The sequence below is a fragment of the Lontra canadensis genome, unplaced genomic scaffold (genome assembly GCF_010015895.1).
Source record: "Lontra canadensis isolate GAN:19392208 unplaced genomic scaffold, GSC_riverotter_1.0 scaffold23, whole genome shotgun sequence".
NCBI classification, from domain to species: domain Eukaryota; kingdom Metazoa; phylum Chordata; class Mammalia; order Carnivora; family Mustelidae; genus Lontra; species Lontra canadensis.
Window position 1 is genome coordinate 18,908,575 of NW_022631017.1, and position 24,676 is coordinate 18,933,250.

A 24,676-nucleotide genomic window follows, 5' to 3' on the forward strand; every position below is an offset into this window, starting at 1 on the left:
TTTCTGCATCCTAGAACTTTATGCAATAAGTTCTGAAAACAATAAAGCAACCCTATATTGTTAGAATATTGGAAATATACTGAAAACTGATTGAGACTCATAAAACAAGAGTACCTCATTTTCTATTATCAATTTTCACAGCAATTACATAAGACAAATAAGTTTAAAAAAATATTTCTGCCTGAGTGTCATTCAAACATTAACAATGGACAGATTCTGAAGCAGTGATACAGTTGTCCAAAGGGAGTAAATCTCAGTGTTTTGAAGGTAATTGCACATCTCCACGTACTAGGCATTATAATCTCCAGGTTTATATTTCATGGACAGGGAGATTTCGGAGAACAGAAGAGTTGGGTGGATATATTAGTTTTCTGTGGCTTCTGTAACAAATTACCACAAACTTCATGGCTTAAAAAACAGAAATTCCTTCTATCTTAGTTCTGAAATCCAGAAGTCTGAAATTAGTATAACTGAGCCTAAATTGGGGCCCACATTACTTCCAGAGGCTCTAGGGGGAAATCGCATCTTTGCTTCTTCCAGCTTGTGGTAGCTGCTAAGATTCCTTGGCTTGTGGACACATCACTACAATCTTAAAGGCTGACACCTTCAAATCTCATTCTTTTCTAGTCACATTGTCCATTTGTGTGTATGAAATATCCATTTATGTGATTACGTTGGTCCCACCCAGGTAATCCAAGATAGTCTCCCCATTTAAAAACTTTTAATAACATCTGCAAAAACTTTTATTGTTTCTTCCTTGCTTGCTTGCTTGCTTGCTTGTATCCTTCCTTCCTTCCTTCCTTTGTTGGCTATATAAAGTGATATTAATGGGTTCCAGAGATTAGGGTGTCAGTGCCCTTGGGAGGGCCATTTCTCAGTCTGCTATTTTATATGTGGGGAGCAGAAGAACAGCAAAGTCATGAAATACAGTGTGTTACATGTATGGTATAACAATTTTCCAATTCACATGATATTAGGGTTTTTTTTTAAATACATTATATCATCTTGACTTGATCTTCAAACACCAGACCTAGAAGCAATTTCATATACTTTAAGTATTATTGGGTTAGTCCAAGAAACTTCAACACAGGGAAAGCCAGTCTTTTTAGATTTAACTATGATTTCCAAAACCAATGAGATCAGTATATTTGACCTTTTAATTATTTACTGACTAGCAAAAGTATTCTTTTTGAAGTCACTTTTTAAAAAAAAAGTTTTTTTTTAAATTTTTTAATTTTTTTGATAGAGAGAAACACAGCAAGAGAGGGAACACAAGCACTGGGAATGGGAGAGGGAGAAGCAGACTTCCTGTGGAGCAGGGGGCCCAATACGGGGTTTGATGCAGGGCTCAATCCCAGAACCCTGGGAACATGACCTGGGCCAAAAGCAGAGACTTAAGGACTGAGCCATCCAAGTGCCCCACTGATGTCACTTTTTAATTTTTTAAAAAAGATTTTATTTATTTATTTGACAGTGAGAAAGAGATCACAAGTAGGCAGAGAGGCAGGTGGAGACAGAGAAGGGGGAGTAGGCTCCCTGCTTAGCAGAGAGCCTGATGCAGGGCTCAATCCCAGGACCCTAAGACCATGACCCAACTCAAAGACAGAGGCTTAACCCACTGAGCCACCCAGGCGCACTATGTGTGACTTAAACACAAATGGTGTTTAAAAGTTTGATCACAAATGGTGATGATTATGTGATAATGAAACAGAAATTGCCTTTTTAATAGCTTGAGGGAAGATTCTTTTCTCACCCCTTATCACTTTATAATTACATATCAACATCTAAAAACCCTGCTTGACAAATAAATAACAATGAATGAAATCACTGTTTGATTCTTAAACTGTACAAATTTCAGATTTTAAAATTGTAGATTGGGAATTTCTCACTAGTTTTATGTTATACTAGCTGTTCAAATCTCTTATTTGCATACATCAATTAGAATGTTCCTATATAGCTTCATTTATTTTTATTCAGTATCAAAAGTCCTTTCAAAGGAATTCTCCTAGCTGTAGGGCTGTAGAGCTGTAAATATCTCTGTATGAAATATTTTCAATGAGTTAAAATTCATCATATACAGATGTCTTCATGCTAAATGAGTATTATTATTATTATTTTTTTCAGTCAAAGGGAATTACTTTCCACTCTTTGCTTCAAGAAGAATAGAATACCTTTGGGGATACTGCTTTTATTTGGAGTTGCATAAAATTTAATAGCCATGTGTTTACGTTCATTAAAATAATGCCTGTTGGATATTCTAACATTTATAGTCTGTCCTAAAATAGTCTGTATAAACAAAATATTTTCAGGTATGATTTATATGCCAAACCTAGTATTTTAAGGAAAATCCAAATTTATAGGAATTGATCAAAATAGAAGCACAAAAACTTAAAGCACAAAAAAATTAATTAAAGAGAATTTGTTGGATAACACATAGTTTATCATATTTAACATGTGTGTTTCAGAATACTCAAAGTGACTTTTTGATTAAGTGGGAAAAAATCTAGTAAAAATATAGACCCAGTTTCCTATTTAATTTAAACATATGTGACACCAGTGATTATGTCTAAGTATGGTATTTTCCAAATTTCTCTTTTTGATCTTCAAAAATTTATTAAATATTTTCTACAACAAGAAATTTCTTATAATTGGGAGAAAAGCATAATAAATCTTACTTCCTTTTTTTAAAAGATTTTATTTTATTTATTTATTTGACAGAGAGTGAGAGAGAGATCACAAGCAGGCGGAGAGGCATGCAGAGAGAGAGAGAGGAGGAAGTAGGCTCCCCGCTGAACAGAGAGCCCGATGCAGGGCTTGATCCCAGGACCCTGGGATCATGACCTGAGCCAAAGGCAGAGGCTTTAACCCACTGAGCCACCGAGGCGCCCCTAAATCTTACTTCTTAAAATGAATTAAAAGTTATGCAGTCTTTAAAATATCTAAGTAAATATAAAATCATAAGGAAGTTTAATCATATAATAAGAGCATTGGTAAAAAATGAGAAGGTAGAAACCTGCCTTTCTTTCTGATTTGCAACATGTCTGATTAGAATTGGATTTCTCTCTGGTTCTGCTTAATTAACTGATCAGAGCCTAGTCAAACTAGAAGTTATAAAAGTGTATTTCTACGTGGGTATTTCTCTTAAGGGACAAGTTTTTATAGCATAACATAGATACAACAGCGTTTTTGGGTTAGGAAACAGAACCTAAATCATAATGCAGCCTGTCCCTGGTCATAAAATGATCAAGAATTAGGATTCTGTGGGACATTTTACTCTCTCTCTCTTTTTTAAAATCCTAACAATGGATGAGGAATTGATGAGAATGCCTGAGCAGATTAAGTGATACTGCTGTTGAAGATGATAAAATTAAGCTAAATGTAATTAACTTTGAACAAAAAATGAGTATAGTCTAACCATTTTGACCAGGGATATTTGTTTTATGAGTATACATTTATATTTATTAAAACACCTTGCTATTAATAATTCTAAACCTTGCTAAAAGGAGTTATTTTTAAGATATAATTTACTAATATAATGCTTCTTAAGAGTGCGTCTAACAGAGTTTACTAGAACGGATTACATTATTCCTTTTCTGTTAGTGGCACCATATCAGTAATGTTGGTGAGCTGATAGTTTTGCTTTGAACTGAAAGTGATCATTCCTGAAAACAGTCTTAAAGATCACATCAATTGCATATCAGTGATAAATAAAAATCATTTTGGAGGATTGATTTAGTTATATCCTTGTAATGTTTCTCTGTAGAATCTGTTATAGTCACTTGCATCCAGCTGGTGCTTAAGAAATGTGAACTGATTCACTGGCCTGCTTTTCTAATTAAGCATTTCGGGCATCCTGTGGCCAATGATTGAACTGCATTACCCTCTTTCATCTTCTAATTGTTATGGTAATATTACTGAACAATAGTTTTCAAAATTGTAATTTTTAAGAGAAAGGCACTAATATAATTTAGTCCATTCATATATATTTATATATGTTTGCATGAGGATTGCCTCTCCCACTCCTTCTCCCTCCCTCCTCATATCTTTGTGTATATACACACACATACACACTATACCAGCTATTTTTGTGATAAACAAAAGATATAGTCTCTGCCCTCATGTAGTTTACATTCGAACTATAACCTGAATACAGTGAAGGAAGAAAGGAAGGCAGAGGAAAGAAAGAAAATGAAATAGTTTGCAAGAAAGATGCTCTTCAAGGGTCCAAGCAAAATTATTTTCATGCATAACATTTTGAAAAGTGTAAGTTATAGTGAAACATAATTAGAAATGTATAAGAATGTATTATATAATTAGAATGTAGTTATTATTCAGTATTTCACCCAGTAACATTATGCATGAGAAATCTACTATCAAAAAGAAGCCTAAATAAAAGAAACATTTCCTTTAAAAATTGGATTATTATCTACTAATATGTTATTCCAATATGTTTTACTCTCCCCAGACATACAAGAAAAAACAATAAGAAATTAGAAAGCCAAAAAAATCATAAGTTAAATCCCCTTTTAAATTCCATTAAAGCAAGGAATGCATAATTTAATGGGAAACTCTTTTTTTCCTGAAATTGATTTTAGAATCATTATGAATTAGTGAGAAAGTAAGAAAATCCATCTGTCTTAATAATCTCTTTTCCAGAATTTATGTAGAAAAAGTTATTTTGCAAATACAAGTCCATTAGGATTCCAGTTTTCCTCAAAAATAATTTATAAATTGAATGTAACTCAAACAAGGGTGAGAAAGTTTTATCTGTGTATATGTGTACATGAAAACTTGAGAAACTAATGTTAAAATTCCTATGTTTTGTATCTGTTAAATATATTTTATAATTCAAAAAATACAGACTTTAATTAGGAAGCTTTATTGTAAGAGAGAGAGGTAGATAAGCAGTGGCAGTGTCATTAAGGTGTGACTTGTTATTTTCCAATAAAATGTTTACCAGCCTACTAGTCTGTGGCTCTACTTTGCTAATTATTATGTAAGCATGGCACGTCATAGCACCGTGTCTCTGGATCTGGCCAATATTTTGGCCTGTCATGATTGACAGCCTTAACTAATCTTTATCTTATACAGCTAATTTGATTTCATCATTAGAGCCACAAATACAGTTCTATGATTCAGTTACTTTTAGCTGATAATTTTTACCAGTTAGCTGGAGACTCAAGTTAAATCAGCCTCTCCAATGGTCCACTTAGTGCTATGGAAATCAGCCCTTAAAGAATGAATTTCATCATACAATGGGATTTTCTGTCACCACAGTTATCTCATCATTGTTTGTATTTTTAACCTGAAACATAAAATACCAGATTTCTTTTTCACAGAAAAAGAGGCTCAAGAAAAATTAGTTTTATAGCAGATAACTACAAGGAAGGTGGTATCTGGCAAGTGTGATACTTTGTTATGTTGTTAGGTTATCTCTCCTGGGCAGGACATCACTTTCAATTATAGTCAAACTGAGCAATTGTCAATTATATCATATCAGCTGTAGCTGTAGCGACTGGGAAGAAGTTAGTACAGTATTCATACTCTTTAATAATTATGATGCGTGATTTTAAGAATGGTGTGAAATATAGGGTTTAATTGACCAAAAAAAAAAAAAATCACTCATAGGCCAGATTACAAGGAAATGTAAAGTCTATATTTAAGAAACTAGGCAAAATTCATTTGGGGATGATTTGGTTTAGGCAAATGCCACCTACTAAAATGAGAGAAGCCAAGTATGAAAAATAAATAAGAAGAGGAGAATGAAGAAAAGGGGATAGAAGTTAAATGAGAGAAAGTTAATGAATAAAGTTAAATGAGATAAAGCCTTGTTTTTGGGAAATGAGAGGATTACCTCTTATAGCACAGTGTGGGTTTCTGTATTTATTAAAGGTATCACACCACTAAACATGATCATTCTTTTTTGTAAATATTTAATGATGTAGAGTCCATTATGAGGCCAACTGGTTTGTAGTGAAGTACAGGATGAAATGAAAATTATGCAAACAAATTCAAAGATGGGAAGAATATTGGTTATGTTTCCTCTGGACATATCCTTCTAAGTTACTCTGGGAGAAAAGGGATACAAAGAAGAACAAAGTGGGTGCCAGGTGGCTCAGTCGGTTAGGCATCCGACTCTTGATTTTGGTTCAGGTTATGATCTCAGGGTCCTAGTATCAAGTCCCATGTAGGAATCCATCCTCAGCAGGGGGTCTGCTTGAGATTCTCTCTCTCCCGCTCTCCCTCTGCCCCCACACTTCCCCCCCTCAAATAAATAACTCTTTAAAAAAATTATTATTAATAAGTATGATAAAAAAGCAGCTCATAAAGCAAGGCATAGAACGCTTTAAAATTATTTAAGATGATAAGTCAGAAATAATAAATTATAGTTTTAATGAAATTAAATGAAGAAAGATTTGTTTCATAAAATGTCATTGATCTATCAATACTGGCATTAAGGTATCAAAAAAGAACATTCTAGGGAAGAATATGTGGCATTCAGGAAAACAGGTCTAGGTTGCAATTTCAATTATATAGAAGAATGTTTTACATTAATGTAAAAAATATATTTTTAGAATCCTAAGGAGATAAGAAATTGGGGATTACAGCTATATTATTTAAATAAGAAGTGGTGATATAATCATAATAAAATGGCAGCAGGTAGTTAAGAACTCAAATATTGACTATTTTCAAACAGTCTGTCATTCCATTTTTATATAAACTATGTGTGTTTGCTCCTATTACTAAGTCTGTTTTACATTTGAGGAAACAAAAATGTAGTGAGACCCTCTGGCATGAAAATAGCCACAGACCTCCCAAGTGACAGAACTTGACCTTAGATCCCAAGTTCCTAATCTCTGTGTGCTATTCATTTGCTTGTAACCCGCTATCTCACCTATCCTTCATAAAATTATTAATTTTGGTGACTGAAACATAATTTTTTCAGCTTTTTTTTCAACTAAGCTAAGTATAATTTAGATCTGTACATACACATTAAGGTAAGTAAGTGTAAGTGATGTCTAAATGTGTCTGGATAAAAGTCCAAATTCTTACTGTATATTCAATATGTAATATTGAGGTAGTGTCTATTATATGTATACCCTCATGGATGCAGATAACCTTTTCGGCATTTAAGGAGCTTAGAATATAATTTCGATTGTGAAACCGAAAAGCTACAGCATTGATATTCTTCAATGCCACATCAGGATGTCTGGCTACCAATGACAATTTTTTTCAGAAATATTTAATATATGTAATACAATATATGTCTCATCAATTCTTACCAAATGTTTCACTTATTCTGCTACTTTGGCTTTTTTTTTTTTTAAGATTTTATTTATTTATTTACTTACTTACTTATTTGACAGAGAAAGAGAGCACAGCAGGGGGAGCAGCAGGCAGAGTGAGGGGGAGAAGCAGGCTCCCCACTGAGTATGGAGCCCTGACGAGATGCAGGGATTGATCCCAAGACCCTGGGATCATGGCCTGAGCAGAAGGCAGACACTTAACCATGGAGTCACCTAGGTGCCCCTAATTCTGCTACTTTGACTTTTAGAAAATAGCACTTATTTGTCTTCCCATTATAAATAAGGTGGGAAAATTGTATCACCATGAACAAAGGATAGGATATAACACTTCAATCAGTCACTCTTTTATTTTTTTTATAGTCAAACCAGTTACTGGAAACTATAAACACTTTTAATTTTTTTCTTAACCTGTTACCTTTAAAGTATGGCCCAACACTTCATTATATTTCTAAAACAGATCCAAATCTATCAAAGAGTCACATAAGTCTAGATTTTTAGTTTTTTAATATTGTAAAATGAATATGCACTTTGTAATATTGAGCAAACTTAAATATTCATTGGATCTCTGTTTTATAACTATCATTCCTTGCTCCATCTGTCTAGCTTTCTGACTCTGTTTCCAGTCCCTAACCCTCACATCATACAGACTCTCAAACTATTTCTTTTGTCTTGGACCATTTAGTTTATTGCTCTTACTTTATTTTCAGTGAGCAATATACATATTCAGCAGTAAGGTAAATCTATCATCTGGAAAACAGCTGAGTCACGATTTAGTATTACATAAACTCATCATGTAGGACCCTCACTTCTCACACTACATATGGGTTCAGAGTCTTCTCATTAAAACCAGGTCTGGGGGTACCTGGCTGGCTTGGTGGGTTAAGCCTCTACCTTCATCTCAGGTCATGATCTCAGGGTCCTGGGATCGAAGCCTGCATAAGCTCTGTGCTCAGCAGGGAGCCTGCTTCCCCCTTTCTCTCTCTGCCTGCCTCTCTGCCTGCTTATGACCTCTCTCTCTCTGTCAAATAAATAAATAAAATCTTTAAAAAAAAATCAGGTCTGGGACAGGAGAATGGGTTCTCCATCCGAAAATAGGGAAATTTTCTCTGTATTATTCCTCATTGATTCACTGATTTGCAAAATATTTTCTGAAGCCTGTTTTGTACAAAGTTAACAATTTAGGGATATAAACATACATTTTAAAAATCTCCTTTTCTCAGGGGAGCTTATGACTGGGCATTGGAGGGGAATATACAATAATTAGAAATAAGACATTTGAAATGAAATTAAGGCAAGATCTCATTGGAGCACTAAGCACCACTCATTGGGCTAAATCAATTCTGATTGGTTATCACTACATAATCGATATTTAAATTGAACTTTGGTGAAAAACAAAATATTGATAGGTGGTAAAAGGAGTACCTAGAGAAGAGAAAAGTTTTTAAAGGATAGAGAAGTAATATACAAAATGGTACAAGAGTAAGAAATAGCTTTTGGTGTCCACTCAACAGCAAGTAAGCTGATGTGCCTATAATCCCTAATGATTTAAGAGAAGAACTGAAACGTGTGTCTGAAAAAATAACATGTATAAGATCATCAAGGTTCTTGAACTATGAAATAAAAATTTTGGATTGCACCATATAAAGGATGGGAACCATTGAAATTTATTTAGCAGAGAAATGACATGATATCCTCTTATCTTATTTTGTAGAGTTCATACCTGATGTTTCCTTTGTTTCCAGCACTTTCCATCAGAGCCCTTATAACCTCCATACTTTTATTTGGTCAAGTCCACAAAATAGCTTGCTTCACCTCTGTGGGAGGTATTTCATCTTTTCTGTTAAGTTTTGTAGGACTTTTTCCCAGGATCGTTTATATACTTCTCCCATCTTCTTTCCTTGTGCTCGGACTATACATTTTTTTATGATTCTTGTATAATAATTTCTTTACTTATCTGTCTCCATAACTTGACTTGAATTCAGGGAGAATTTATCTTTGGTCTTTGTGTCCTCGGTGTGCTTCTAGCATGTTGCCTTCTATATGCCTAATATAGTTTAGTTGACCAAATGCTGAGAAATATATCTTGGTAAGAAAAACTTGTCATCAGTGATGAAAATACACTGAATAGCTAACCGTGTAAAATCAGACATAATAATTCGGTGGTCACTCTAATGGGAGATCATGAGAGAATAAAAGAAGGTGAAGAGAGACAGGAAAGGAAGACACCAAAGAAATAAAGCTGGTTAGATGGGACTGAGGCATGGGGACTGATTTGAAGATGACACCAGAAAACTTGGAGAAAGTTTGTATATTATCAAGCATGGAATTGACTTTGCTAAAGGAAGATAATGAGCCTCTTTTGGATGATCTTTATTTGAAATATTTGTTGGAAATCCAGTTTTGTTAGCTATCTGGGAAACATAATAACCCCTCCTTAAAACATAGATGTGAGCAACTGTATCTTTTGTATAAAAGCCTAAAAGTTATCCCTAAACAAGTTTGGGCTACAATGAGACCATAACAGTGAGGGAAAAAAAAAAAAAATCAACAGAGAGAAAAATGTATACCTCAGCCTATTCCTTAGAAGCAATATAATATTATCCACTAATCTTAAGATTTGGGTGTTCCAAAGTTAGAGTTTTATTTAAATCTTGCTCAGCTGATTCAAAATTAATTTTGTGTTATTTTTCTTTTGCTTTTCTACAGTATGCCGTCTGGCTAGTCCTCTGGGTTACCTGGAATGTGTTTGTTATCTGCTTCTATTTGGAGGCTGGGGACCTCTCAAAGGTAATTTGCCATCTGATTTGCCTGAGTCATCAGTAGTGTGTTAACAAGCCTCTTCCTAAATAAGGCAGAGTTTCACCCTGCTCTTGTCACTTAGATCCACCTCGGATGAAGGTAAATTGAAAGATGTCCTCATCCAAATATCTGCTTTTCTACCATCAAAGATATGTTATCGTTTGTCACAAAAACGTGCTTTTATTAATGTAAGCAAAACTAGTGTGAAATAATGATTATTACGGGACCATCCTGTGTATTTTTAAAACATTGACTGATGAGAGATTTCTGAAGCAGAATACGAACATTTTCATTTTGAAAATTTTTTCATTTTGAAAAATTTGAAGGTTTTTGAAATCACTTAGTTTGTGTATTACTGTCCTAAAGGTTTTCCTGCTTGGACCCAAATAGCAATGCAATAGTTCAAACAATTAATGGATTTTAGTTGAATAAAATTGTTATCAGAGGGATGTGATTAATTGAATGCATAGTCTAGGAAAGACTTAAAATACTTACTTCTTCGCATAGGTTTTTTATTTTGTGCTATCCTCGTATGAGTGTGTTTGTTTGCTTGTATATGTATATTATTATTATATTTCTAACATGAATGCTTTTGCTATTGAAATAATGTAGTTTTTAGATCTCTAAAACCAGCATCCTTCTTCTATTGGAATGCAATTACCAGCAAATAAGCCAAATGAGATACTAGTAAATCCTGCTTAAGATACTTGCGAGAGTTGCAAACTTGTCCTTCCTATCAACTTTTAAAGACAGATTTTAAAATGTTCTATACCCTTTCCTTATTAGAGCAGAAAAACCCCTGCAAAGATATGGACATTTTTAAAACCCAGAGATGATAGCCTGTTTTGAAAGGTAAAGAGAACTAAAAAGTTGCCACGAAATATCCTTGTAGGGTTTTATATTTGAGAGGGTGGGAGATGGGGATAGTGATAATACCCATTTATAATCTAGCATACAGGAGCTGCACAGAGCACTCTGGGCTTTTTCAAGGAAGTTTATTATTTAACTGTGATGTGGCTTTATATCGAGTATAAATAATCTTGATTATTTGGCTGAATGGTAAATGATGAAGGGTAAAATAAGAGGGGACGTTACGGCATGACATAGAACCAAAGCTTCTGGAACCTGTGGTTTTATGATTGGATTTGGGGCACATCCTCACTGTGGCCTTCTGAGAACTCTGCGCTGGTAGATGACATTGAGATTCTCGCCAGGCATTGTCCTCCACACTCTTGGCAACAGGCGATCCTTTCCCGGAGGTGCCGTGACCAATGAAAAGAAATTGTTCAGGTTGACTATAAGAAGGACACAGAGAAGACAGCTGCTTAAAACTCACATTTCCTCTGTACCGGAGAAACATACCTGCTTCCCAAGACCTGAAACCCTTACCCAATTTATATACCCCTGCTGCTCTATAATCCACTTTCTTCAAAGAAATTCTATACTAGAATGATTTTTAATGATATTTTTTATTTAAAATAATCACCCTAAAAATTGGAAGGCATGTATTCAGATATATTGGCTGAGTAAAATAATCTAGCAGATCAGCGTTTATATATGATATATATATATATATATATATATATATATATATATATGAAGGAGAGAGGGAGATTTGAGCCAAGCTGCAGAAATGTTCTGTAATTGTGCTCACTTCTCCAGGTGATCACTGCAGGCAGAGAATAAAGCCTTGTGATCTCCTGACCTCAGACATGGGCATTGAATCCACAGTGAGGGCACATCCTAAAACATCATCGTTCAAGGCTCTTGCAACCCAAATGACTAAGAATTCTTTTAATGCACATAGGCAGGCAGTGTCTATCCTTTGGAAATGAAGTAGTTAATATTCCTTTTTCCTTTTTATCCTACCAAGGCAAGACTCTGCAGAGCCCATGAAACTTTAATAATTTCCTTTTAACAAATAATCTAAAGGAAAACCATAAAGGGCAAAGTTATATAGTTATCTCTACCTGATTTTTTCCTCCCTTTCCTACGCAACGGGTTTGAGAAAGGTGTATTTATACCATTTAATTCTTTAGCTTCTGCAACTGCCTCACATTCTCCAAGCAATGCAGTACCAGCAGGGAGCAATGGTGATTGAAAAGTATACAGATATATGAAAACTCAAAAATGGGACTCCTGAAACTGTTGATAATACTTAGATTACAGAATATAAACTGTTTTTTCCTCACTCCACCAAAAAATAAATAAAAATAGCTTGGCCATAGAAATGGGCCAGTTTGTTTGAGGCTGAGGGAGAAATATTGGGAAATAGAATCAAGGAGGAACTTCTGTAGTCTTTATATATATAAAAGAAGTGTGTTTATTTCCATAAAATGTTTCATAAATAGGTGATTTCTTCATGATGATTATAGGCAAGAAGTGATTAAAAAGTGGTAATTATTAAGGCAATTTTAATTACCTATTAGAGTTCAGAATTTTGTGTTGTCATTTTCCACAGTGTCTTTTCTGCTAAACTAAATGCCATGTAGTCACGAGCAATGAGAGATTAGAGTCCTTAACCAACCCGATGTATATATTCAGTGATTAAATGGTTTAATCACAATAATTTGACACATGGGTTTGACCTGTTTGATCTTCAGTTTCCTTATAACCTATAGTTGTATAGGTAATATATTTTGTTCATCAAATACTATCATTAAACTATCAATTAGTATATTTTAATTATTATTCTCATGAACCTATGGGAAAATAAAGCTAATCAACCAGAGAAATGGCTTTTTAAAAATTTTTTCTCAGTGAACTTGACAAAAGAATGGGAATTAATGTAAGACAGTATTAATATGATAACAATAAATAAACATTTATATTGCATAATTATTTCTACATTATTTACATTAATGATTTAGATACTAGTGTTATAGCTGAATATCCTAAAACATCCTACAGTGTGTTATTTCCTGGGTTGATATTTTAATAGATGTTCTGTTAAGAAAACAGAGATGACATTACTTTGTAATCCAAAGTGTCTGCGAACTTTGTTGGCAATTGCCTTTGAGCATTAAATGTGGCTTGGATTATTGGATTAATAGTTTTGTGAACTCCTCATGTAAATACTCTTATTGTTGCTTTGTATTATTCTGGACAGTTGTGATTTTCTTGCTCACATATCAAATAGAGAGAAATGGGAATTAATCCTAGCTTTCAACTGAGTTGACTTATTTTGAAAAGAGAAGAGATCTGCTATTTATTCTGTAGTAATTTTGAACTTCAAAGTGCATAGTAGTTAGAAGGAAAACACAAGTAATATGGCAATTCGCCTATTAGGTTCAGCACCTGGGAAAATGAAATTTATGAAATAAGTTTTGAATAGTAATACCCAGGGAAAATATATAGTGGTCTTCAGGTTATCAGTAAAAATCTGTATCCTATTGGATGTGATATAATTGAAATTATTCTGAAGCTGAAATTATATTCTAACACTTTTATTTTTATGACTTTTTTGAGCGCTTTGTTTCTACTTCTGTAATTTATTGGGCGACATTAGAGAATGATGCACCTGTCTTTAGAAATAAATTTACAGAGCCTAAAGTAGTAATTAAGGGTTTGAGTTACACTTAATTCAGCCCAATTTGTTTGTGTTTAACCATTTGAGAATTGGGATGCAGATACTTATCTCTCAGTCTTCATTATATTATCAGAAACTTCTCTAGTTAAACATAGCCTAAAGCAATTAGTCATGCCTAGTGATATGTATGTTTCAGAATGAACACCTTTAATAGCAACTTTTAGAAAGCTGTGATATCTTAATAATTTTGATAGTTGCTTCTAAGATCTAGATATAAATTTTCATTTTAATAATTTGATAGATTAAAAAAACATGAAAGAATATGAGCTATTTAAGCTTTGCGGAATAAAATTGCACTCCTGCAAATGTAAGAGACAGGAAGAAAATAAAACCCATCACACACTATAGGGAACAGGAAATAAATCCTTAAAACCAGATGCAAGTACTGTAGAAAAAAATATATACTATTGCAACAATCCCAGTTTTATTCCTTCTATAAAAAAATTATTCATTTAAAGAGGTATCTGATATTTGGATATTTTCTGCTCAATGAAATCAGTGCCTATATCAAACTTTGCTTTTATGATTTCATACAGACAAAAGATGGTATGGAGAGAAATCTGCTATAATCATTTTAATTGAATCAGTGCTATTCTTCAAGAAGTAAAAATATCTATGCAATTAGTCATAAAAAGAACACCTCTGATAATTTATTTAAGACTAAATTTAACAAATAGAAGGAGGAAAATTGATTTGATTATTTTAAATTTTGCTTTTCTTACTGCAAAATGCATATACTCAATTCAATTTTTTTAAATTTTGCTTTTCTTACTGTAAAATGCATATACTCAAAGAAAGCTTCACTTAACTATTACTAAACTAATAGGGAAAATTTTCATTTCCCAATCATCAAAGTAGATTTTGCTTTAGGATATAGAATAAAAATTTTCTACATGTTATTAAGAATTAAATATAATGCAATTTTGTCCCCCAAATAGAAGTAAACTAAAGAATTGTACTTTGGTAAAACCATCACTGCCTCTCTTCTCTTGTTTTCTTTAATAGTATATTGAATTACACTGCCTGTTTTCTTACTTCCTCAGTTCTCTTTGCTTACTTTTTCCACTTTACTTACTTTTTCCACTTATTTTCCCAAGGAAAATGGTCCTTGAACCTTTCTACTTCTCTGTCTCCACTCTTTCACTTGAAAATGCCATCTACTGCTATAATTTAAACTATCATATTTGCACATAAATCTGCCAAATTTCTATCTTCAGTTCTGACCTTGTTGCTAACTTAAAGCACCACATCTCTAACTTTCTGATAGTGTCATGTTAATTCCATTGTCACTTTAAATTCTCCATGTGCAAGAATATTTTTCATTATTCCCAAAGAATCCAACTTTCCTAATTCACATCTGACACAGAGGAGAAAATAAAAGGCAAATTATATTTTGAAAAATGAGTGAAAGAGGGAAAAAAACACAATTTGGCAGAGAGGGGCCTACAGAAATATTTATAATTTGACTATGAGTTGAAGCAAGAAATAGACTTTTAAAAAGTATATGGTATCTGTGTGTGTGTGCATATATATTATAAATTTCAGACACCAACAGTTCACAAACAGTTGTGAAGTGAAGTAATGATATGCTGAAAAGACAAATAACCACAAAGAAATGAGCTGATTTCTTAAATATAGTATACTCTGGGGACATTTGCTGGTTCTGATGAGGGAAGGAAGATAAGAATCCAGGCTTTGAATCCATACCTGACTGTTTCTGGAGTATGTATAAATCAGGATAGCTTTCAGGGAGAGGTCATCAAGGACATGGACAGTTGTTTTTTTGTTTTGTTTTGTTTGGGGAATTGGTGACTTCTGTAAGACTAAAAACATAAATAGGAATACTAAAAGCAGAGTAAAAAATTGGGGGCAGTCTTATAGAATGGAGATTGAAGATAAGAGTGGGGCTATCCAGAATAAACTCAACTTATGTTTGAAAAATTTGTAGAGTGAACCAGGGGCAAAGGAGAGGTATGACAAACATTTCCAGAGCTAAAATCCAGGCTCAACTCAGTATAGTCCTTCATTAAAATAAGTTGATCAGCCATTCCTTCATGTCTTGTTGAGGAAAAAGGGAAACACCTCAAGACAAAGATAACATTATCTTAGTCTTTACAATTTATTTTTGTGCATGATATCAGGCCATTGACAATTATAGACATGCTAAAAGAGAGAACCTCTTACTGAAGGTGAAGAAAAAACAGACAACTGAGGCAGACCAACAGATGATGCAAGTATTTTAATTACCTGGTAAGGACTTTAAAAAACCAACATGTTGAAGAAAATAACATATGTTATATGTTATTAAGAGATAATATATTTAAAAATGAAGAGAAAATATATTTAAAGATGAAGGATTTACTGTCATAGTGTCAGAATCTATATAAAGAATCAAATGGTAATTCCAGAACTGAAAAATATAATATTTAAAAGCAAGAACTCATTAGGTATATGAGTTCTTGAAATATTAGAGGACAAGATTGATGAACTGAAGGTAAGGTTAATAGTAAATATCCAAAACAAAGCACAGTTAACAAACAGAAAGTAAAGAATAAAACTATAAAAAGAATGTCAGAAAAATATAGAGCTCAGCGATAGGCTCAGTATACAAATGTTGAATTTCCAGAAAGAGAAGAGAGATAAAATTGGACAGAAGAAATATCTGAAAAGACAACAACAGAGAATTTTTCAAAACTGATTAACTACCTAAGCTCGCAGATCAAGAAGACTTTCAGATCTCAAGAAGAATAAATATCAAGAAAACCACATTCAGGTATAGCCTAGGATCACTGTTGAAAATCAAAATCAAAGAGAAAAATCTTAAAAGCCATCAAAGATGAAAGACCCATTGCCTTTAAAGAAACAACAAAACGACTGACAATTGAACTTTCAACAGAAACAATGACTCTAGAAGGCAATTGAATGACACCTTTAAAGTGCTTTAAAAGCAGCAACCTAGAATTTCATTCCCTGCAAAAATATGGTTCAGCAATAATGGTAAAGTAAAAGTATTTTCAGGCAACAAGAACTAAGATAATTCACTACCAGCAAACATGCACTAAAAGAAATACAAGGAGGGTACTTGTTGTGATGAAAAGAGGGTGTTGTATGAAACTGCTGAATCACTATATTGCACACCTGAAACTAACATTACACTGCATGTTAATTAGCTGGAATTTAAATAAATTTTTTTAAAAAAATGAATCTAAAAAGAAATGCTAAAAGGAGTTCTACGTGTAGAAGGAAAAATAGTGGCAGAGAGAAAAGTGGAATTTCAGGAAAAAAGTTAATGGAAAGGATAAATATGTGAGTAAAAAAATGCAAACCCATAATAGTAAAGTCTCTTGGAATTTAAATGGATGTAGAACTAAAATGCATGACAATAATAACATAAAAGGTAGGAAAGAGTTAAAGTGTTCTAAGTTTCTAATATTTGCAAGAAAAGGGAAAAGATAATATTTATAGTAGATTATAATATATCAAAGATTAATAATTTCTAGTATATGACGAAAAGAAAGCAAAACTGCCAAAACCAACTATAAGATGAAAAAATTAGGTAATAGAAATAATTAAATAATCCAGTGAATCTAAGAAAGGAGTAAAACTAACAAAAAACAAGGAAGTGAAGAAGAAAACGAATACCAAGATGGATGTTATAATGTCAGATATATCAATAATTACATGAAATGTAAACCAAATACTTCACTTAAAAGACAAAGACCATCAGTCTGGATAAGGACACAAAACCCAATATATGTTATATATGTTATATGTTATGTTATATATGAGATACATCTTAAATATAAGGATTTAAATTTGAAATTAAGAAAAAGTACAACATATATATATGTATATGTTACATACAAATATTTATATTATGTAAACGCACATGAAACTTCATGCAATTCTAGTATCAGGTGAAGTAGTGTTTAAAGCCAGACATAACAGTAAAGATAAAGAGGGTATGCCTATAATGATAAAAAAATTCAATCCACATGAAGATATTATAGTCAGTATTGCCTGAATAAAACAATATAGCTGCAAAAAATATAAAGCAAATATGGACAGAATTAAAAGGAGAAATAACCAGGGGCACCTGTGTGGCTCAGTGGGTTAAAGCCTTTGCCTTCAGTTCAGGTCATGATCTCAAGGTCCTGGGATCGAGCCCAACATCAGGCTCTCTGTTGAGCAGGGAGTCTGCTTCCCTCTCTCTCTCTCTGCCTACTTGTGATGTCTCTCTCTGTCAAATAAAATATTTAAAAAAAAAAGGAGAAATAACCATATCTACAATCACAGTGGGAGGTTTTTAACCCACTGAGCCACCCAGGCGCCCCCACGGTGGGAGGTTTTTGACACTCCTCTCTGAATATATTGATCAGATCAAAATTCAAAAAGGACGTAGAATATCTACACAACACAATTAACACATTTAATGAACATATATAGAATACTTACACCTACCCGTGTAAAAGGATGTATATTATTTTCAAAGGCACAAAGAATATTCAATTATAAAATGAGTCAAAATATAGAAAAATCAAAATATAGAATTATTTGCAATTATTCAACAAGTATTCTCTGATCAATGTGTAGTTAAGCTGGAAAATCTGCTACTGCTTAGAAATTAAACAGTAGTACACTTCTAAATAACCAGTAAACTCGGTAGGTTGGAATGGATATTAGAAAATATTTTGAACTGAAAACCGGAGACAACAAAGTTAAAGTGGTGATTACAGTAAAATATTTGCCCTTACAGGGAGATGTTAAAAGAGAAGAAATGTTAAAAAATTAATGATCTAAGTTTTCATACCCAGGAATCAATAAAGGAACAGCAAATGAAACTCCTCAAAAGTAGGTTTGAAATAATGAAGAAACCAGAGCTCAATGTATCTATAACAGAAAAAGAAACCAATAAAGACAAATTAGTTTCTTTAAAAATATTAATAAAATTGGGGTGCCTGGGTGGCTCAGTGGGTTAAGCCTCTGCCTTCGGCTCAGGTCATGATCTCAGAGTCCTCGGGTCAAGCCCCACATCAGGCTGTCTGCTCAGCTGGGAGCCTGCTTCCCTCTCTCTGTCTGCTTCTCTGCCTACTTGTGATCTCTGTCTGTCAAATAAATAAATAAGATCTTTAAAAAAATTAATAAAATTGTTAAAAATCTATCAAAAGGGATCAAAGGGAAAAAATAAGTAAAAGTACATTTTGCTAATATCACAAAGGGCCCTATAGATAAGAGTACATTATGAGCAAGATTAAGCCAATAAATTTGACAATCAGGGTGAAAAAGACAAATTCTTTGGAAAATATAACTTGAAATAAATTTAACACCTGAATAATCGCATCCATTAAAAAAATGAATCATTCCCCCCAAAAAAAGATTCTATCATTAATTCAAACATTTCGGGGGGGGGGCAACACTTCATGTCCACGTGGCTTTAATAGTGTATTCTTAAAATCATTTAAGAATTTTCTAATAGCAATCTCATGCAAATTCACTCAAAGAATAAAGTGGGAATGCCTCCTGTCTTATCTTAAGAGCCAGCATAACGTTGTTTATTAAAGTTATGTAAGACTGTCAAATCCTGTACACATTACTGAGTTAAAATGTAATAAGGTAAATGAAAATAAAGAAAAATGCTAAATATCTCTATGACTTTATGAATAATTATGAATTTTTTTCACATTGTATTATAATATTTAGTTCTATTTCCTACCAAACTTTAATTTGCCAAAAGGCCATATGTCAGCAACATTAATTGGGAGAATGTCTGTCACTGAGCTACTACATAACAGTGAGGAATTATTAAATCAATTAAGAACATTTTATTTTTTATTTTTTAAAGAACATTTTAGAACTTTATAAATAAGCCTTTGATATATCATAAACAAATGCAACAAGTTGCTCTTATCAGGGCTTTCTATGCATTGTTTACTTAAATATTCTTTCTTCAATAGAGGGATCATGTTTTATTCATCCCAGGTCCAAGGGAAACAACAGACGTATGAACAGTGCTTACTGGAATGAATTCAAATCCTAATAGACTGGATTTCAGTAACTGTCGAGCTCCACCAGATAAAGCTCCTGGAAGCATTCCCTTCTACTCCACCATTGCATGGGTAATGGAATCACCATCTCTCGGGGCTGGCCCAGTACTCTCTGGTGGCAGCAAGCAGAGGGAAAGTAATCCAAGCAACTAGCCTCCAATCAGTACTTATCAAGATGAAGAATCATAGAAATCACCTGGAGATCTTTTTAAAATACAGATTCTGATTCCTTTGGAGTGAGGCTTGAGTTATTTAATCTCTAACAAACTCCTGCATGATGACATTTGTATTTTTCCATTAATCATACTTTCACTTGTAAGGCTTAGATTACCCAAAACCTTTAAACAGCAGAGTTCTTATTTTCTGGCTTTTGTTTAAAGCAAGGATCACAGTGTGGATCTTGATATTTGTGCATATGCAAATTTGTTACCTGATTTATGACTTGATACTGATTCTAACCAAGGTATCAAGAAGAAACAAAACAGATTACCCAGAGTCCTGGGAAGAATTTATGCTTAAATTCAACCTTTAATACCCAGGTCATAGGTAGCTTTCCTTAATGTGGCAAAATACTTTCCAGGAACCTCCACATACCTTTTTCCATAATGGAGCTGACCAGCAATGCCTCTAATCTTACTTTGTTTGCATATTCTTTTATTATTATTCATGATTTACAGAAGCTGAGGAACCCTATTCTCAGAGTAACGAAGTTATGGTGTATCCAGTACAGCTCTGGTTGAGAATTACAGGCATATCTGAGAATTGCCACTTGGAGTTTGGCCTTCTTCTCTTGTGATTAAAACAGTGAAAACCATTTCACAATTCTGCCATTTCCTTTCTTACTTGAGTCGCTTTCTCTTTCCACTATAACTAGATGGCAATGTGTAGTTTCTATGACTCTAGTAAATTAACTGTTTTAGTTTGTATTTTCTTAATTTGATATCTTTCCCTCTTGCTGAGTCTCCCTCCAGATGCCCCTATCGGTATCAAAAATCCCATATTTTCTTTTGTGGGGCTTAACTGTGTTGTGGGTATTGAATGGAGAACGTTCCACCTAGAAGAGTTTTCATGAGCATTAGCAATGTTTTCGGGCGTGAACAAGCATTATTTCTTGTTACCTCAAGCTGGATGATTCACAGGCAACATAATGTTAAATGTTGGTAGAATATCTTCCCAGAGAACAAACAATGAGAATAGGCAACTTGAGCATCTCCCTGGAGTAGCAGAATGGTCTCTGAGTTTTAACTTGTCTCCCCTAAGTCTCTATACTTCAGGCAAAGTTCAATGTGTCAGCCTCAGAATGCTGAGTCAGTTGCAGTCCACATTTCTTAGGATCTGCTCTGCATTCAAAGGCCCACCCTTTCCCACTTTGTCAGCTACATCCAGTACATTCTCTTTAGATTTGGGCTTATATGGTCATAACTGTTCACTTTACAATCTGCAGAGGCACCTGGGTGACTCAGTGAGTTAAGCATCTGCCTTCAGCTCAGGTCATGATCCCTGGCTCCTGGGATCCAGTCCCATGTCAGGCTCCCTGCTCAGTGGAGAGTCTGCTTCTCCCTCTGCCTACCACTCCCCATGCTTGTGCACACTCTCTCTGTCAAATAAATAAATAGAAATCCTTAAACATTAAAAAAAATTTAAATAAATTAAAAATGTACTACGTGAGGTTTTCCTTATCCAAACTTTCTCAGCAACATTTTATTTTTTCTTATAAATCAAAAACTTTGGTTTCAAAGCTTTATTTCTTTTTGTAAAAGATTATTTATTTATTTATTTATTTGAGAGAGAGAGAGCAGAGTGAGCGGGAACATGAGTTGTGGGGAGGGGCAGAGGAAGAGGTGAGGGAGAAACAGGCTTCCCCCACTGAGCAGAGTGCCAGAAGCTGCTGGGCTCAATCCCAGGACCCTGGGGTCATGACTGGAGCTGAAGGTAGATGCTTAACTGACTGAGCCACACAGGCACCCCCAAATCAATCAATCAATCAATCTTTCTTTTTCATTTTTATGATTTTATTTATTTATTTGACAGAGAGACACAGTGTGAGAGGGAACACCAGCAGAGGGAGTGGGAAAGGGAGAAGCAGGTTTCTGACTGAGCAGGGAGCTGGACACTGAGCTAGGTCCTAGGATCCCAGGATCATGACCTGAGCTGAAGGCAGACGCTTAACGACTGAGTCACCCAGATTCCCCCCAAATTTTATTTCTGATAGGGACTTTGAGAAAGTCTTTTGGAAGTTAAAAGAAAGAAAGAAAGAAACAAAGAAATAAAATAAAATAAAATAAAATAAAATAAAATAAAGCACCAGCCATTTCTTTCTTTTTGCATTACTACTAAAACAATGATAATTCTCTTTGAAGCAATGAGGATGTCAGTGACTCACTAAAGAAAGTTTGTAAAAGAGAATTATCAAAAATAAAAGCACCCAGATTAATATTGCAAGATAGTATCCTGCTGGAAATAAAAGGAAGTCAGATAGAAATGTGGTCTAGACAATTGCCATCCCTGTTTGTCTCTAGAGCCTAGTCTATAGAAAGCCTCCTAGAACAGCACTTTTTTCTATCCCCAAATAGTCATGCTTTTATAGGTCTATTATTTACAGATCCCATGTAAGAATATGAAAACGTATTTGAATTGTGAGTCCCATGGCTTTAAATTTAGAAACGTTCTTTTTAAAGTTGAAAACCACTGCAATTTTTTTTCATTTTTTAAGTCTTTTATTTTTTTATAATCAACTGAGACTTATATTTTATTTTTTTAAATTTTTTATTTTTATTTATTTATTTATTTTTAGTTTAAACAACAGAAATTTATTTCTGAGGGATGGAAGTTCAAGATCGGGCTGTGTGTCAATAGGGTTGGTTTCTTCTGAGCTTGGCTTGCACATGGATGCCTTCTTACTGTGTCCTCACATGGTTTCTCTCTGTGTGTACCTGTGTACTTATCTTTTTTCTTTTTCCTTTTTATTGTGTTATGTTTGTCTCCATACGGTACGTCCTTAATTCTTGATGTAGTGTTCCATGATTCATTGTTTGTGTATAACACCCAGTGCTACATGCAATCCATGCCCTCCTTACTACTCATCACCAGGCTCACCCATCCCCCACCCCTCTCCCTTCTAAAACCCTCTGTTTCTTTCCCAGGAGTCCATAGTCTCTCATGGTTTGTCTCCCATTCTGATTTCTCCCCCTTCATTTTTCCCCTTCTCCTGATGTCCTCCATGCTACTGTAATTTTTTTAAAAGCCTTGGAATAATCGGTCCACATTAGAAAGATCTTCTATTAAGTAGGACCTTAGATGCTGGAATAGTTCCAAAATTTACTTGAGAATTATGTCCAGTTCAGCATGGTCCATCCAGCCTCACGTGCTCTCAATCTGCAATAACCTTATCAAAATCACACCCTTCAGTGTTAAACCATCATTCTAACATGACCCCTGGAACTTGTTTGGAAACTAAATTGAGATCGGCAGTTGCGAAATTAACTTTAGAAGGCAGAGTATCAGTCTCTTTGTCTACGGATTCACTCAGGGACAATTGATGCTTTGATGAACTGCGGGAAATTATATAAAAATATAACTCAAGCAATATTAAATAGTTAAATAAATGAAGTTTTGTTTTTGCTTCTGGCATCCAGGATTATTTGGCTAGAAAGAGCAAATAAGTGACTGTTTTCTGTGCTTTTCATATGATAACTAAACTACTCTCTTCCATTTTGTACTTAAAACTTACATTAAAAATGCAGTTGAACTTTGGGTTGCTAGTTTAGTACACTCTAGGTAACCAGGGAGCAATGTTCAGTAAATACTATTATTAGACACAACACAATACAAAGAAAATGAGATTATTTAAATCCCTTTCCTGACTGAGAATTGTTAAGAGGGAATTTGAAATATTTAAGTTGTTTTACGTTCCAACATAGCTCTTAAAGTGTTACTTCCCCTTCTCTTCTTTAAAGATTTATTTTTAACAGTTAGAAAAGCAAAATGTGTATACAGCTTGATGCAATGAAAAAACAGCTTAAAAGGGTAAAAAGGGGAAGATGGCTCACTAATAAACAGCCGCTTGTAGAACGTAATTAGCTTTTCCCCCTTCATTAGCACATGTAACCTGCTGGAAGAATGGGTCTGATGGTAACTGCAGGACTCCAGGCTTTCCACACTCATGGGTAGTATAATATATAAAACTGAAGAAATTAAGAGGTATTTCAAGAAATCATCTTTTTCATATTGTAAAAACTAGGCATTTGGTAGCAGAGTAGCTGCATTGATACCTTAGGGACACTGTCCCTTTTCCACTATGACTGAAAAAGTCTCTAGTGACAGGTCCTTCCATCTTTCATTTGAGTCACAAGTGAGAATGAGTTTGGTTCTCTCAATTAGTCCTGAGAGGAGAACCACATCCTACAATTTGGCACACCCCGCAGTTGTTTCTGAGGCGATCTTTAGCTACTGAGGCTTTCCGAAGGGCTGTGACTCTCCTGGGGGTACTCCAGATGCACCAGACTCACCAAGGAGCATGCAGAATGGATTGACTCGAGCTTCTGCCCTCTGATTTTATGAACACTGAAATTAATCCATTAAGCATTTTGTACACCAGACCCCCCACTACTTACTTTTCAACTCATTTACATTGTATGTTAACTGTGGCATCATGGTGCGCAGCATAATGAGTTCGATTTTTCTTGTCTTTTTGTTTTCTGTTTCCTTCTTCTCAATGGAAGAAAAAAAAAAGATAGCTGAGTTTAATATTACCAGATACCCAAATAATTAGTACTGCTGGATATTTTTTTCTCTTTAAATTATTCCTCAGAAAATATAAAGCCAGAAGCACAATTTGAAAACAAAGATAGCAGAATATTATCTAATAAATAAAATGGATGTGAATGTACAGTGCAAAAACTATAAAGTATTAATTGCTAATGAAATAATGAGAAAAG

At 34.1% G+C, this 24,676-nt stretch overlaps 1 protein-coding gene across 5 annotated transcripts in view; it reads left to right on the plus strand.

Annotated features, from left to right (window-relative positions):
* NKAIN2 (sodium/potassium transporting ATPase interacting 2) overlaps positions 1 to 24,676 on the plus strand; it is a 1,000,598-nt gene that overhangs the window by 530,632 nt on the left and 445,290 nt on the right. For all 5 annotated transcript variants that reach the window (XM_032862439.1, XM_032862440.1, XM_032862441.1 and 2 more), the window contains one exon: positions 10,014 to 10,094. In XM_032862439.1, coding sequence (XP_032718330.1) covers positions 10,014 to 10,094 — 81 coding nt within the window. The remainder of the gene's footprint in view (positions 1 to 10,013; positions 10,095 to 24,676) is intronic.